We start from the raw sequence: 16,038 nt of genomic DNA, 5'->3' as shown, positions 1-16,038 counted from the left end.
AATTAAAACAAGGTGGAAAAAGGTCCGACATGATTTATCTTGATTTCAGGCTTACCATCAAATACGCCTGCAATGTCAATAAGGGTGTGTACACTTTTTAGATCCTGCTGTTCTTTATGATTGTGGAACTTACGAAGCACCCTATATAGCGTGGATATGTATACAATATATTACATCCACACACATTAGACAGATAGATGCGCCTGTGCAGCTGTCCCTTTCTTCAACGTTTCTCTCATATGAAACTGGGCCCAAAATATCTTGATTGTTGAGTACCATCAGTCATTTCCTCACTGAGGTATGCTTAGTTAGCCCCTTAGTTACCACTTTGACTGCTCTTATTTGTTCTTGGGATAGCTAAACTGACCTTTGACATTTGTTTATTATTGCTTCCAGAAATCTCCAGACTAGAAGGCCTTTCTCCCAATTTACTTGCCATCAGAAATACTGGAGGGTGCTCTGGGATTTCTTGTTGCTATTTGCTTTTGATACAGTTTAATATCATGCAACCATAACTGTGCAACAATCACCACTAAGATCTAAGGTGCAAGGGGCTGTCAACAGACCAAAGGGGAGAGTAATGAACTGGAAGTGTTGACCCAGTATGCAAAATTTGGGGGAAACTAATGATGTAACAGGCTGGACTGGAGTCCAGAGGCAAGAAGGCCACTAAAGATTGGTTAACATAAGAATGGTCAAAAGCAGACGGGTTTAGTACACAGAGAAGCAAATAAGGGAAAGGCATAGCTGAGTACAATCCGAGGTTAATACACAAGTAATGGGTAACTAGAGGTAGGATGCAGCAACAGCAACAGTAACTAGATTACTGGCAGGAGTACAATAATCTGGCAAGGAAGACAGGATCAGGCAAGGTTTATATAGACAGTCAGAGAGTGGAGCTAGACCATGCTGGAACATCATGAAAACTCTCCAGAGGCAGATGCTCAGAGTTCGAACCCTGACAAATGCGCTCTTGAAATAGGAATAAGAAGAAGGACGACCTATCTTAATCTTCCACAACGTCAGGTTTGAGAGAGGTCATGCAAAATCTCCTTGCTTTGAGAAAGTTTTTGGCATGACTTAGGATTTAAGACCTGGACCTTCAGGACTTTCTTGTAAAGAATAGAGGTATCCTTTTCACAGGCATACTTCTGTGATTACATGTTTCCTTAGCACCCTGATGGCTGTCCTTAAGTGCTGCCAATTTCTCCCCTCCGTCTGGTGTCTTTTATACCAAAAATAAATTATTTATTCAGATCTCTGAACTCAAGAGTAAACCCCTGTTCATGACTTGATACACCTACTGGTGTCGTCATCTGTCTAGGTTTCCTTGTATAAAACCAGCCTTCCCTCTACTGGCTGATCTTCTGAGCCCTGGACCCTTCATCCTTCATTGCAAGCAATAGGTTGTCTTTTGCATTTTTTTTCTTCATAGGCACAAAACGTCCTCTCTGATACTGTGCCATATACTTTACCTAGGCTTCAAGATCTTGCTTCTCTATAGCTAGGCCTGGGAGAAGACTGCTCACAGCTCCTCCTGTCCTGTGCCAACAGGTGTGACTTACCTCCTGGCAGTCTGTAGATCATTGCGTCCAGATTTTTGCCAAAGACATTGTTCGCCTGAAATTAAAGAGTCTGTTCTTTGATTTCATACCCACAGTCCAGAGTTTGACCAGGCCTTTTGCCACTACTGCTCACAACATTACTATGGCTGAAAGACAATAGCATTCAAGCATGCCTTTCAGAGGTACCCTTCTCCTCTATGCATGTTTTCCACTGTTGTTGATATTATGTTGTAGTATATGTATATTATATAATATTGCCCTGGTAAGAGGGTGAAATTTTAGCCATGTTTATCTTCCTGTGTGTCCAAACTGAATACAGATCGTGCAAATTATAAAAATATTAACATGTGTCGCCACATTATTTTTTCTTCTTTTGAGTTTATATAAGATCTCTACAAACTAAGCAGAAGGGTAATAATGTCTGCTGTCTAATGTCTCTCTACAACTTTAAAGACTCATGTCAGAGGGGTGTTCTAGACTGCCGTGTTTTCCAGAATAAAGTTCTTGTAGTGATGACTAGTTTTAGGACCTTAACCCCACCCGACATTCTCTATTAGCAAAACCAAGGACTGTACATGTAGGTCATGATTGTGTCCTATTTAAATAGACATCTGCTTTGAATCCTTGCAGATTGAAACAGATGTTCTTCTATTTCAGCTTGTTCTTTGATTTTTAGATAACCTCCGCTTACCCTTGAGATTGATAAAATATGTTTAATGGCATACACAACTAGCTATGAAAATATGAGCACAGTCCATTATGTGCTAACCAGGTAGGTACCTAAAGTACTATATATATAAAAAAAAAAAAAAAGAAAAAAAAGAAGAGGATGGCATAAATGGAGGGGAACTATGTCAGCATGAAAATCTATTAGTACTTGGGCAAATGATAAGTGAAGCATATGTTAGTGAACTGCCAGAGTAAAGGATGTAGCTGCATAGTACATCACATCTTGTTCTAGCATCAGTCTAAATAGTCACACAGAAAAGAGCACACATGAATAGGTGTATAGCTTATGAAATAACTCATTCAAATGAAGAACAAACAATGAGGTGAAAATTAAAGTAGAATTAGAGAGAATTATTGAAACAGAACTTGAAAATAAATAAATATATTTTCCCTGGTCTTTGAATATAAAAATAAAAACTTCTGTGTTGCAGATAAATAAACCTGGTTATAGCCTCCATGCCATATTCAGAGATGTTAATAGCCATTATATAGTCTTGCACTGTTTAAGCGTCTTCTCACATTTCCAACTTTCCTGTTATACTTCAGTTCTGAGTTTGTTCACTCAAGTGTATAGTACTTTAACTGGTGTAATTGCTTCATCTGTGTCTGTGCAGTTTTCACAGATACGTGTAGGAATATGTTACGTTGCCAACATTTTGAAACAAGAGTACCCATTTGGCATGGCACCTATTTAACTTAGTATCAAACTAGTGAGGATTTTTCTTATGGAACTATCTTTTGAGGCTCTCTAACAAAAGCAGCACACAAACCACAGCAGTCTAACTACATGTACACAAAGAGAATGGATTATTGTACAGTCAAGCAAAGATTGTAGTAGAAATTTTAAATGTTAACAAAAAGGACATTCAATGAAATACAACACAGCAATAGTTACAATGAATTACCAATGCTAAACATAAACCTAATGGCAACAACAGTTATACAAAAAGTTGTTACCATCTCTTCACAAAGCCAATAAACTATGCATATGGTACAGAGTAGATTCTCAACGGGTATACCACAGCACATTCATGTGCCACAAATCATTACCACAGTGAATGCAGAGAGCCCATATTGAACTGAAAAAAAAACTTCCTTCCATTTCATTATTAGTACTTACTTATCACAGATAAAAATGTGGGCTCAATTTAACTATGTAGGTAAAATATACTGTTCACTGTTAACCCGATTTTCCACTGCTGTTCAGTTAAAGAAGTCAAGCATCATCTCTCTCTCATCACAGAAAGCTCCAACTCCTTTCACATCTTTGGCAGCTGACACAGGTCAAAAAAAGCAGAAACTGCAGTAATTTGAGCTGCTTTGATGTAACTGGCCATGTCCCGGTGTATGAATCCACAAATGCTCAAAGCATTTTTACATAACAAATCTGCAAACATACGAGTTAGGGTATGCTGGTTTAGTTCATGCTTCTACATATATCCAGGATTGTGGTAGATTGTACACACAAGCAGGGGCGGATTGGGAACTTAAAGTGGCCCTGGAAAAATTTCTGGAAGTGGCCTCATGTGGGTGGGACCATATCAACTGTAGGCGGGGCAAGCACAAAAGGAGGCGGGATTAGTACAAAGTCGACTATGCCACCAGAGGCCTGTAAAGTGCTAGACTGTCCTTTACATAGCACCCTTCCCCCAACATTCCCACCCATGGGACAAACCTGTCCCTGGGCGGGACAGAACCCTAAATCAGGACTGTTCCGCTAAAAATCGGGACAGTTGGGTGGTATGCAGAGCCGTAACGACGGCGGTGCGACCGCCCCGAGAGCAAGCCCAAGGGGTCGCAGCCGCCCGATACCTGCCACCGTGCCCAGAGGAATCGCCGCTCTAATTCAGCTCCCCTACAAGCAATAATCCATTCCCGGCAATGCAGTGAAACGCATGTGCGTTTCACCGAAAGCAGGAAGTTCGGCATTCAGATCCACTTGGCACCATTTGTTTTCTCTTTATTTTTTTAAAAAAAATATATATATACTACACTAATGCCCTCTACTTTATTACACAAAATTAACATTTATAATAGAAGAAAGAAGGCAAAGTATGGTAAGTAAAGAAACGGAGGGGAAATGGTGACAGGAAACAGCAATGGAGAGGCAAAAGAATGAAGGAGGCGCACAGAGTGCGTGGAAGAAGCAGGCGCACAGAGTGCGTGGAAGAAGGAGGCGCACAGAGTGCGTGGAAGAAGGAGGCGCACAGAGTGCGTGGATGAAGGAGGCGCACAGAGTGCGTGGAAGAAGGAGGCGCAGAGTGCGTGGATGAAGGAGGCGCAGAGTGCGTGGATGAAGGAGGCGCACAGAGTGCGTGGAAGAAGGAGGCGCAGAGTGCGTGGATGAAGGAGGCGCAGAGTGCGTGGATGAAGGAGGCACACAGAGTGCGTGGATGAAGGAGGCACACAGAGTGCGTGGATGAAGGAGGCGCACAGAGTGCGTGGATGAAGGAGGCGCACAGAGTGCGTGGATGAAGGAGGCGCACAGAGTGCGTGGATGAAGGAGGCGCACAGAGTGCGTGGATGAAGGAGGAGCACAGAGTGCGTGGATGAAGGAGGAGCACAGAGTGCGTGGATGAAGGAGGAGCACAGAGTGCGTGGATGAAGGAGGCGCAGAGTGCGTGGATGAAGGAGGCACACAGAGTGCGTGGATGAAGGAGGAGCACAGAGTGCGTGGATGAAGGAGGAGCACAGAGTGCGTGGATGAAGGAGGCGCACAGAGTGCGTGGATGAAGGAGGCGCACAGAGTGCGTGGATGAAGGAGGCGCACAGAGTGCGTGGATGAAGGAGGCGCACAGAGTGCGTGGATGAAGGAGGCGCACAGAGTGCGTGGATGAAGGAGGCGCACAGAGTGCGTGGATGAAGGAGGCGCACAGAGTGCGTGGATGAAGGAGGCGCACAGAGTGCGTGGATGAAGGAGGCGCACAGAGTGCGTGGATGAAGGAGGCGTACAGAGTGCGTGGATGAAGGAGGCGCACAGAGTGTGTGGATGAAGGAGGCGCACAGAGTGTGTGGATGAAGGAGGCGCACAGAGTGTGTGGATGAAGGAGGCGCACAGAGTGCGTGGATGAAGGAGGCGTACAGAGTGCGTGGATGAAGGAGGCGCACAGAGTGTGTGGATGAAGGAGGCACAGAGTGTAATCGTGAAGGGGCAAAATGTAAAAGGTGAAGTGGAACAGTGTGATGATTTTTGTACATGTTTTATTTTGTTTGATCTTATTTCTTTTAATATTAGCTGTAAGTTATTCTTTGAAAAAAAAAAAAAAAAATATTCTTTTCCCTTGGATTTACGTGTATTATTTTTGCAAATAACTTTCTAAGTATTTCTGTCCTGACTTAAATACGTATTACATTATTTTGACCCAACTACTTATAAAACAGAGCTGCTCTAGTTATTTTGGAGGAGTGCCTTGAAAAAATTATGGAGACACTAAGTGTCCTGCGAACTGAAAAAGTTTGGGAACCACTGGCCTTGGAGGATGTTTGTAGTAGAGGATATGCTTCATGGCCAATTAGAGCTAAAACCGCTGCACTGGGATACACGTTACTCCAGTTCTATTAAGGAGCATGCCTCCATACACACACAGTCTGCTGTTCAATGAAAATTTGGCTTGGAAAAAAGAGTCGAATATAATATCCTTCAATATAAAAAACAAAAAAAGCATAGTACTGTATTACTGGAAACAAAATACTGTCCTAACAGTACAGTTATGTTGTCACTTATTACACAAAGGTAAATTTTCTTTATTGCTGCTTAGGGGAATTATGAATTCTGCCACACCACATCAATAAAGATACATTACATGGCCAAAAGTATTTGGACACCCATTCTAATTAGTGTGATTGGCCATTAAATTCATACCCATTGCTAACCGATGCATAAAATTAAGCATACAATCTCCATAGTCAATCATTAGCAGTAAAATGAAGCTAATGGGTTCTTCAATATGACCCAAAGTGACACTTTCATAGGATGCCACCTTTCCAACAAGTCAGTTTGTCAAATTTCTGCCTTGCTAAAGTTGCCCCGGTTACCTGTAAGTTCTGCTCTTATGAAGTTTAAATGTCTAAGAGCAACAAAATCTCAGACATGAAACGGTAGGCCACTAAAGTGAACTAACCATAACTACTGAGTGCTGAAGAGCGTAGTGCATAATAATGGTCTGTCCTTGGTTGCAATATTCCCTTCCAAGTTCCAAACCACCTCTGGAAGCAACGACAGCACATTTTTTAGGTATCCATAGTATGTACTTTGACGTACATGCTATCCAGATTTTTAATCCATTCTCTATGCATGTTGCTGTGATCTATCACCCCCCTGGACCACACCAACAATATCTTGAGGATTTATTTGCATGGCTCTCTCACTTTCAACATTCCTATTGCTAATCCACCTTCCAATGCTGCTTCCAAACTACGCTCTCTAACCTACTCACTTGACCTCTCCCAGTGGGATGAATCCTCTACTCATCAGGGTGGCCATTGCCTTGATCTTGTTTTCCCTATCATCACCTTTTCAGTTGCATGCTCAGTCCCAATACTTTAGCTTCTTTGTTGTCAAACGCAACAAAGCCTCCTCCTAACCGTAGAAATCTTAAGGCTATTAATCTTCAACATTTTACCACCTCTCTCCAACATCTTCTCTACCCAATCTCTACATTCTCCTCCTAGCAACTGCCCTTGAACAAGTGTCCCCAGCAACTGTTCATACGCCATGTCAACCTAGTTGTCAACTGTGGCACACTAAAGTAACACAAAACCTTCAAAAACTTTCCCGTAAAGCAGAACATCACTGGCGTAAATCTCGAACCTCTAATGATTTCCTCACATATACTTCTATCTACCACTCTTAAAACAAATATACTACCGATCACTTATCTATGCTCAGGCTTGAAACCCCAAATGCCTCTTTAACACATTTAAATCTCTTTCAACCCTCCCACCCAAAACCCTCAGACTACTATCACTGCCCAGGATCCTACTTCAAGGACAAGAATGATAAGATCCGGTTAGAAATGGTATCATATTTGACAAGCAATCTGCTCAAATCCTTCCCAGCACCCTCCGACACAAATGATCTCACAAATGAAGATGAAGTATCTACTCTCTTCTTGCCTTCCTACTCTACCTCCTGTCCTCTTGATCCTATACCCTCACAAATAGGCAGATCCCTGTCTTCTGTGCTCATTCCACCTCTAACTAAAATCTGTGATCTCTCTCTCTACTGGTATCTTCCTATCATTATTCAAGCATGCAGTGATTACTCCTATTCTGAAATAACAAAAATCTAAACCAAATTCTCTCTGAAATTACCATCCCATTTCTCAGCTCCCATGCCCCTCCAAACTTCTAAAGAGACTTGGCTACACTCTCCTCACACGCTTCCTTTCTGCAAACAACCTATTGGATCCTTTTTAAGTCAGGCTTTTGCTCTCAACAACACACCACAGAGACTGCATTGACTAAGGTTGTTAATGATTTTATCACTGCTAAAACTATAGGCCATTACTCTCTTCTAATTCTCCTGGATCTCTCTGCTGCATTCGACACTGTTGACCACTCTTCTCATACAAACGCTACAATTTCTAGGCCCTCAAGACACTGTCCTATCCTGGTACTTATCCTACCTATCTAATCGCTCTTTCAGTGTAAATTTTTCTGGATCTACCTCTGCTCCACTTCCTTTATCAGTAGGAGTCCCACAAGGCTCAGCACTAGGTGCTCTGCTGTTCTCAATCTATACCACTTCTCTTGGAAAACTAATAAGCTCGTTTGGATTTCAGTATCATCTCTATGCGGATGATACACAAATTTATCTGTCCTCTCCTGATCTCTCGCCATCTGTGATGTCCCACATTACTGTCTTTCTGACATTTCATCTTAGATGTCCTCTCTTCAACTCAAACTCAATCTTTCAAAAACAGAGTTAATAATATTCCCGCCCAAAAACAGAAGCATACCTGACATTTCTATTTTTGTTGACATGACCATAAATCCCACCCCATAAGCTTGCTGTCTAGGTGTGATCCTTGACTCGCAACTATCCTTTGTTCCCCACATCGACTCTATATCTAAATCATGTTACATACATCTAAAAACATTTCCAGAATGCGCACATATTGTATACAAGACACTGCAAAAACGTTAATTCATGCACTCATCATCTCCCGCATTAACTATTGCAATTCTCTTCTTCCAGGTCTTCCCCTAAACAGACTCAAACCCCTACGATCTATTTTGCACGCATCGACCAGACTGATTTTCCTTGAAAATAGTTATTCCTCTGCTGAGCCACTCTGTCCGTCTCTACATTGGTTGCCTATTTTTTACCGAACCAATATAAAATTCTACTAACGTGCAAAGCCATCAACAAAACTTAACCAACACACACTTGTCTCAAAATATCTCCCAACTAGACAACTCTGGATGAGAGATACAGATCTTGAGCAGAAACTCATTACATCCTCCCATTCCCGGTTACAGGACTTTTGTCGAGCTGCACCCACTCTGTGGAATTCCTTCCCTCGCACAAGACGACTTTCCTCTGGTCTACAAACCTTCAAGCGTTCTCTGAAAACCCACCTCTTCAGGCAAGCTTATAATATTCCTCAACCACCTTCTTAACCTCACTAGACTACCCTATTACCACCTTTTATACAATTTACCAAAGTCAAAAACCCTCTCACTCCAGACCAACATTGCTTTGTGACTGGATCACATAGCATACAAATCACTTTTTATCTTTTGCAATCTGGCTACACCAATATGCAGTATGTAGATTTAACCTCATGCATCTGACTCCCAATGACCTATAGATTGTAAGCTTGCGAGCAGGGCCCGCTTACCTTTTTGCCTGTTTTACCCAGTATTGTTTATTACTGGTTGTCCCCAATTGTAAAGCGCTATGGAATTTGCTGGCGCCACATAAATAGTTGTTGATGATGTCCCTATTGAACTTTGGAATAGTATACAGGCATTCTCTGGAGTAATGAATCATGCTCCACCATCTGGCAGTGTGCCAAAAGAGCACTTACATCTCATGTTTTTTTTCATAGTTTGGCCAGGGTCTCTTCGTTCCAGTGAAGGGAAATTTTAATGCTGCATTAACATTTTGAAAAATTGTGTGTTTCCAAGTTTGAGGCAACAGTGTGGGGAAGGCCCTTTTCCATAGCTGTGCACAAAGTGAGCTCCATCAACAAATGGTTTCCAGAGTTTGGTGTGGAAAAACTTGACTGGTCTGCACAGAGCCCTGACCTCATGCCCATTGAACACATTTGGAAAAATTTGTAATGCCGACTGCAAGCCAAGCCTTATCAAACATCTATTCCCCAACCTTACAAATGTTCTTGTGGCTGAATGGATGCGAATCCCAGCAGCCATATCCCAAAATCTAGAGGAAGAGCCTGCCCAAGGGAGTAGATGCTCTTATAGTAGCAAAGGGGGGGGGGGGGGGGCAACCACATATTAATGCCCATTGTTCTCAAATGAGATGTTCAATAAGCACATATGGTGTATTTGATGTGTTTTTGGCCATGTATTGTATATATAAAATCACAGGAAAACACTTGTGTGGAAAATAATGTCTGCATCACTGTCTGTGCGTGTACATGTATGAACAAATGATGGAAGAACAAACAAAGAAAGATAAATAAAATCGTTGACTGCTATACTGCCCATTTCTTAACTATTCTGTTCTATTACATCTTTAGGGAATTTTAGTTTGAGCACATGCAAAAAGTATAACCATTTAAATTTCAAATTGTCTCTTTCGGTCTATATAAATTATTGGAATGTATGTAGTCATCTGATTTCTCTCATATATCTATAAGTAAAAAGAAAAGTGGGTGTCATATTTTTCAACCTAGGTCGCACTGCTGATACTGGAAGGATACTAGTCACATTGTCATCAGGACGAATTGTAAAACCTTCCTCATCGATATCTGGAAGATCCTAAAGCAGAAAGTATAACAAGTTAAAAAGAAAGCAAACAAAAAGTTTAACTGATGTCTGGTCCCTTTCTCCGAGGTACAAGGCTACAGGAAATCACAATACATTTGGAATTTTTAAAATAGCTTAAACAAAAGCCATTTTCAAAGTAGTTAAGACAATTTCCATGTCCTTTTCTGACATATCCATCAGATATCAGCCTTTACACAATGCATATATTATTTAATAAAAACATAGATTTTTTTATTTTATAGAACAGTTTCAACATTTTATTTTAAGGGTCCTCAGCCATGATCCTGGAACTGGTTTATCAGCAAAATGTCCTCTACAAAATACACAAAACTGGCAAACAAAGAGGGCCTGTGTAAAAATATGTAATGTATGAGAATACTCCATTTTCTTACCACACAATTTGGTTCAGTAGATTCCCTGCAAAAAGAAAGATAATAGAACAATAAAATTATTGGTCTGTCTGTGGAGCATTAATAAGCTACAAATAGTAGCTGGTTTGTCTTACACTTGCTGTGTGTCCTTCTCCCTTTTGCTCAGGCCCCGGATACGAAAAGGTTTGGACCATGTACGCTTTACACCTGTGAGAGGGTTAGATCTGCATGAGAACTTGCAAATAAAAGAAAGGAACAGAAAGAAAGAATGGAGACTGAAAAAAATAATAATGACATGCTTACTAATCTAAAAAGCTTTTGTTACTGAATTTGTTAGTGATACTGTCAAATGTTTCTAACATGGACATAGCCATATAACATTAGATTAGCTGGGTATCCATATATAATATCATTTCAAGTAAACTCAGTACATAAAAAGCAGTCTCCCAGTCATCTCACAAGTCTTCTAATAGGTGCTAGGTATTTTAACATTGAATGTCCCATTTAGAGTTGTGCGGTTTTATGGAAACAAAGGACTAACTATATAACTATATATACTCAGGCCAAACCATGTTACTGCTTTAGTTCAACAAAAAATGCCCTCCAAATGTTTAAAGAGTAACTTCATCTTTATACGGTTTTTGCCAACAGATTCTACATTCCTTAATATGATGGTCAATAACACTCCCCCAAAACAGTACTTTCATATAGCCTGTAGCAATGGTTGCAGAGCAGGAGATATTTTCTGACTGTTGAGAAAACCATCTTCTCCTATATCCAATCTGTGTAAATGAATCAGTCGCCCTGGCATGTTGTTAATCCAATACCACCATTCAAATTTCCAGTAAGAATAGTCCAGTAAGAATAGTTCTAACATCTCAAATGAAAGCCACCTCCTGTCCCGCAATCATTACACCTCATTCGAGAAGCGACAGCTAGTAAACAAAAGTAGGTGTGTGTGTGTGTGTGTGTGTGGTTGGTCATTTTTCTAACTATATTAAGCTATGGACAGCATTAAGGTGAACAATGTACAAAAACCATTAACTACTGCAGTTTTCCTTTGTGATCACTGCATTGGGTTATATTCTTCTTTTATCCTTGACATGAACAGCATAATTGCATATATTTAAGCGTATATTAAGCGTATTTCCTGTGTGCAGAATATATTATGTCTACATAATTTACTAACCTTCTAATGATGCTGGGAATCGGAAACCTTCAAATTCCACTGCCTCTGAAATGAAAAGAAATAGAAAGGGAAAGATGAGCAAATAAAGATATGAAGAGGCTGCTCTGAGCTTTCATTTCTAAATCCACTAATGTCTTCCACAATCTAAACCTTCAAGCTCCTACTCCTTCCCATGAAACACTGCCAAGTACTGCTTTCTAATCAACCACTGCCTATCTCTATTAACTTGACGACTTTCTTACCAGGTCGCTCAGTTCCTGTCCCATTATTTTCTGCAAACTTTCTGATCAGCTTCTCTATGGCCACATTTTCCATGTTGTGTTTGAACTCTTCCTGGACCTGTGGAAATATAGGGGAGAAACAAACTTACTGATATTGAAAGATTTTGTGATGATTCTTGTATAGTATACTCTATTCCTCAGTTTTTTTGTATTACTGCAGCATCTGTCTTATAATCTATGAATTATCTTTTGCAAATATGCCATCTATAGGATCTTATATGGCAGTTCACTACATTAAATTCGAGGACCACAAGAGAGAAATAATTAGCCTTCAATAAAAAAAACCATACACACGTGATGCACAACCCGCATGGGGCCCTGGCACAACAGTTATCATTGCATTGAGACACAGTCAAAGTCAACTCATGAGACTAAGTGCCCCTGCCAGGGAGCTCTCTCACAGGACAGGTATGTAACAGAGATGATACTGAAATCCAAAGAAGCTTATTAATTTTACAAAGACGTGGATAGAGATAGAGATAGATAAGTAGATAGAGAACAGCGGAGAACCTAGATCTGAGCCTTGTGGTACTCCTACTGATAAAGGAAGCGGAGCAGAGGCGGATCCAGAGAAATTAAGAGTGATCAGACAGGTAGGATGAGAACCAGGATAGCACAGTGTCTTGAAGACCTAGGGATTGTAGCACTTGTATGAGAAGAGTGGTCAACAGTGTCAAATGCAGCTGAGAAATTAAGGAGAATTAGAAAAGAGAGTAACGCCCTTTAAGTTTCAGCAATGTTCAAATCATTGACAACATTAGTCAACACAGTCTCTGGAATGTTGTGAGCAAAAAGCCTGACTGAAGAGAAAAAGAAAGCGTGTGAGGCACGTGTAGGCAATTCTCTCTAGAAGATTGGAGAGGCATGGAAGCTGAGAGATGGGGCGGTAACTTGAGAGAGAGTTTGGGTTAGCATTTGTTTTTTTTCAGAATAAGAGTAATCACTGCATGCTTGAATAACGACGGAAATATACCAGTAGTGAGAGATTACAGATTTTAGTTAGAGGAAGAATGAGCACAGGAGACAAGGATCTACTGATTTGTGAGGGTATAGAATCAAGAGGACAGGAGGTAGAGTAGAAACATAATAAAAGTAGATACTTCATCTTCATTTGTGGGATCAAATGAAGAGAGGGTGTCAGAGGGTGCTGGGAATAAATTTAGCAGATTGTCTGTTGAGTGAGAGGATATCATTTTAAGTCAGATCTTAACAATCTTGTCCTGGAAGTAGGAAGCAAGATCCTGGGCACTGATAGTAGTTGGACGGTTTGGGATTGGAGGGTTGAGAAGAGAATTAAATGTGTGAAAAAGGCATTTGGGGTTAGAAGCTTGAGCAGTGGGGCGATAGGGCACAGCAACGAGCATAGAGAATGGATTAAAAACCCAAACAGCATTTACTTCAAAATATATGAACGCGAGTGATGGGACATTAGGTAGAACTGTGAATGTGCAATTTGGGGAATGACGCAGTCTAACCTTACCTCCTTCTATGCCTCTAGGTCTGGAGGTCTAGGGATTGTAGCGTTTGTATGAGAAGAGTGGACAACAGTGTCAAAAGCAGCAGAGAGATCCAAGTGAATTAGATGAGAGTAATGGCCTTTACTGGGTCTAGCGACATACAGATGTAGCACACGTGACACTGGATCAGAACACTGGATGATTTTTCTTAAATGTTCAACGTGCTGCTGCTTTAATTAAGTACATGGCATCACATCAAGTGTATTTCCCAAGGCGTGATACTGAAATTCCCTACAATACATTAGAATTAATTTTTTGTGCCACAAAATAACAGTTTGAGAGACTCATACTACACATCAGATTAATAAAAAGTACTTTTAAAAGGAGGTTTTCTGGGAAGTGAATATTTATGCGAGGACAACAAAATTTCCCCTCACTTTTCATGATTTTTCTTTAACCGTTTATATCTATTTTTAGTGAAATAAGGAATAGGATCATGGAATCTATTGTTTACATTTTGCAAACGTTTGATAGGAAATATTAAGGTTTGGCCTCTTGAGAGTAAAGAATTTGAAAAGGTAAAAGTGAATTCCCAAATTAAGAGGTTATATTTTCAACTGAGGAAAGGATTTCTTTAGTTATATTGCCATCAATTTGAATCAGGTATCTGGAACTTCATAATGAAGGCTTTAAATGTAATATCCATTTTAATATTAATATTTGGTTTTAGTTACAGGTGGTCTGCCAGAATCCCACTACACTAATTATTCAGTTGTTTAAAGAGTGTTTAAAACATGGCAGATGTGCATGCGGCTAACGGCATATTGTAGGGTTTCTCCAACGATGTTCAATCAAAAAAAAAAACAAGCAAAAAATAAATAAAAAAACAGACAATTCATCCAGGGAGCTCTTTTCCTCCATGTCACCCAATCTTTCAAAATTGCAGGAATTGAAAACCTTCATTGTCAACATTTTATTGCATCTTAAATACGTACAAACCTACAGCGGCACAATGTGCAAATTTGGGACTGTTTGGTGTAACTTAATTGCTTTCAATTGCTCCACAGCTTTTCTGTAATCAACTAAATCATGTACTCTCTCTCTCTACTGACAACCAGGATGATGTACTACATTATGGGGAGATTGAATTGGTCGCAATGTGCTGATGTTTTTTTATTTCTGCTGTCTGAAAAATCGTTAGTTTTTTTTATTTCTAATATTTCTTGTAATATTTCTTATGCATTGAAAATGTTGAGTAAAATGAAACCAAAACAAAAACAAATGACATTAATATACTCTATGCACTTACCTGCCCGATCTGTACATGTGTATCCTCAACAGAATGTGAATACGCTGTAACAAGCCGCTTCATGTGTGTGAGGTGAGCTGCCTCTGTGTCCTGAAATAACTGGAAGAGGGATATACATAGCATTATATAAGTGACCATTAAATAAACTTAAATTGAATAATGTGGAAATGCTAATCAGAGAAAAAGTAACAAAAAGTTTTACATCAGACTTTATACATACATAATATTTAACAGTTCTTTAGTTAAAGATTTCATAACATACCAACATCACAACATATAGCTCAGAGTGTCACACTATGCCAGGCCCAAATATACAGTTATCCAAATATTAAAAGAAAAACATCATGACAGTTAAGCAAGTAATTGTTTGTTTTATACATAATGGGTATAAAAGAAAGACACAGTGAAGGTAGTCATTTTGTGGGCCTATGAACAAGAGGTGGTAATGATGCACGTCATCACCGACAAGACACTGTGGGAGGCACATATAGAAACCGTTGTAATTCCTACACCGTTCACCTGATTTGGATGTAAATACCCTCAAATTAAAGCTGAAAGTCTGCAGTTAAAGCACATCTTGTTTGTTTCATTTCAAATCCATTGTGCTGGTGTATAGAGCCCGAAATATGAGAATTGTGTAGATTTCCCAATATTTATGGACCTGACTGTATATACACACACACTATGACTATATGTGTATATATACACACACACTGTTTTCCCTACTGTACGGCAGGGACATGTGTTTGAAAGAGGTACCTGGAAATACGGCCTTGATTTCCTTAAATTATCCAAATTATATTCCCTCTTCCTTTTTGCAAGCAATATACTCCATTGATCTTGTTTTGTTCCATGACTGTCCTCCCACACCCGCCTAACCCCTCCCATTATCCATATTTGATAATTCAATATTGAGAAAAATATTGGAAAATTTGTATAAGACTCTTGATGGTTGTTATTTTTCTGCATCTTTTCAATAAAAATAGTTTTTCCTCTGGTGCATATCGGGTCAATTACTGCACTTATCTGTAAGAATCTATTCATACTGTCAGTTAATTTAACCATCTTAAATATTAAGCAGATTCCAATACATACACTATAGCACTGCATTAAAATGTATCATGGATGACCTCTTGTGGATGCAAGTTACACAGCATCAGAAGAAGCATACTTATAAA

The 16,038-nt window shown here is 39.9% G+C and overlaps 1 protein-coding gene across 7 annotated transcripts in view; it reads right to left on the bottom strand.

Moving 5' to 3' along the window:
* FCHO1 (FCH and mu domain containing endocytic adaptor 1) overlaps positions 1 to 16,038 on the bottom strand; it is a 111,027-nt gene that overhangs the window by 35,197 nt on the left and 59,792 nt on the right. For all 7 annotated transcript variants that reach the window (XM_075206712.1, XM_075206749.1, XM_075206704.1 and 4 more), the window contains 6 exons: positions 14,861 to 14,959; positions 12,056 to 12,152; positions 11,814 to 11,858; positions 10,759 to 10,831; positions 10,646 to 10,670; positions 10,187 to 10,244 (listed from right to left, as the gene is read on the bottom strand). In XM_075206712.1, coding sequence (XP_075062813.1) covers positions 10,187 to 10,244; positions 10,646 to 10,670; positions 10,759 to 10,831; positions 11,814 to 11,858; positions 12,056 to 12,152; positions 14,861 to 14,959 — 397 coding nt within the window. The remainder of the gene's footprint in view (positions 1 to 10,186; positions 10,245 to 10,645; positions 10,671 to 10,758; positions 10,832 to 11,813; positions 11,859 to 12,055; positions 12,153 to 14,860; positions 14,960 to 16,038) is intronic.

The sequence above is a fragment of the Mixophyes fleayi genome, chromosome 1 (genome assembly GCF_038048845.1).
Source record: "Mixophyes fleayi isolate aMixFle1 chromosome 1, aMixFle1.hap1, whole genome shotgun sequence".
NCBI lineage: Eukaryota > Metazoa > Chordata > Amphibia > Anura > Limnodynastidae > Mixophyes > Mixophyes fleayi.
This window is presented reverse-complemented; position numbering and strand designations above follow the sequence as displayed.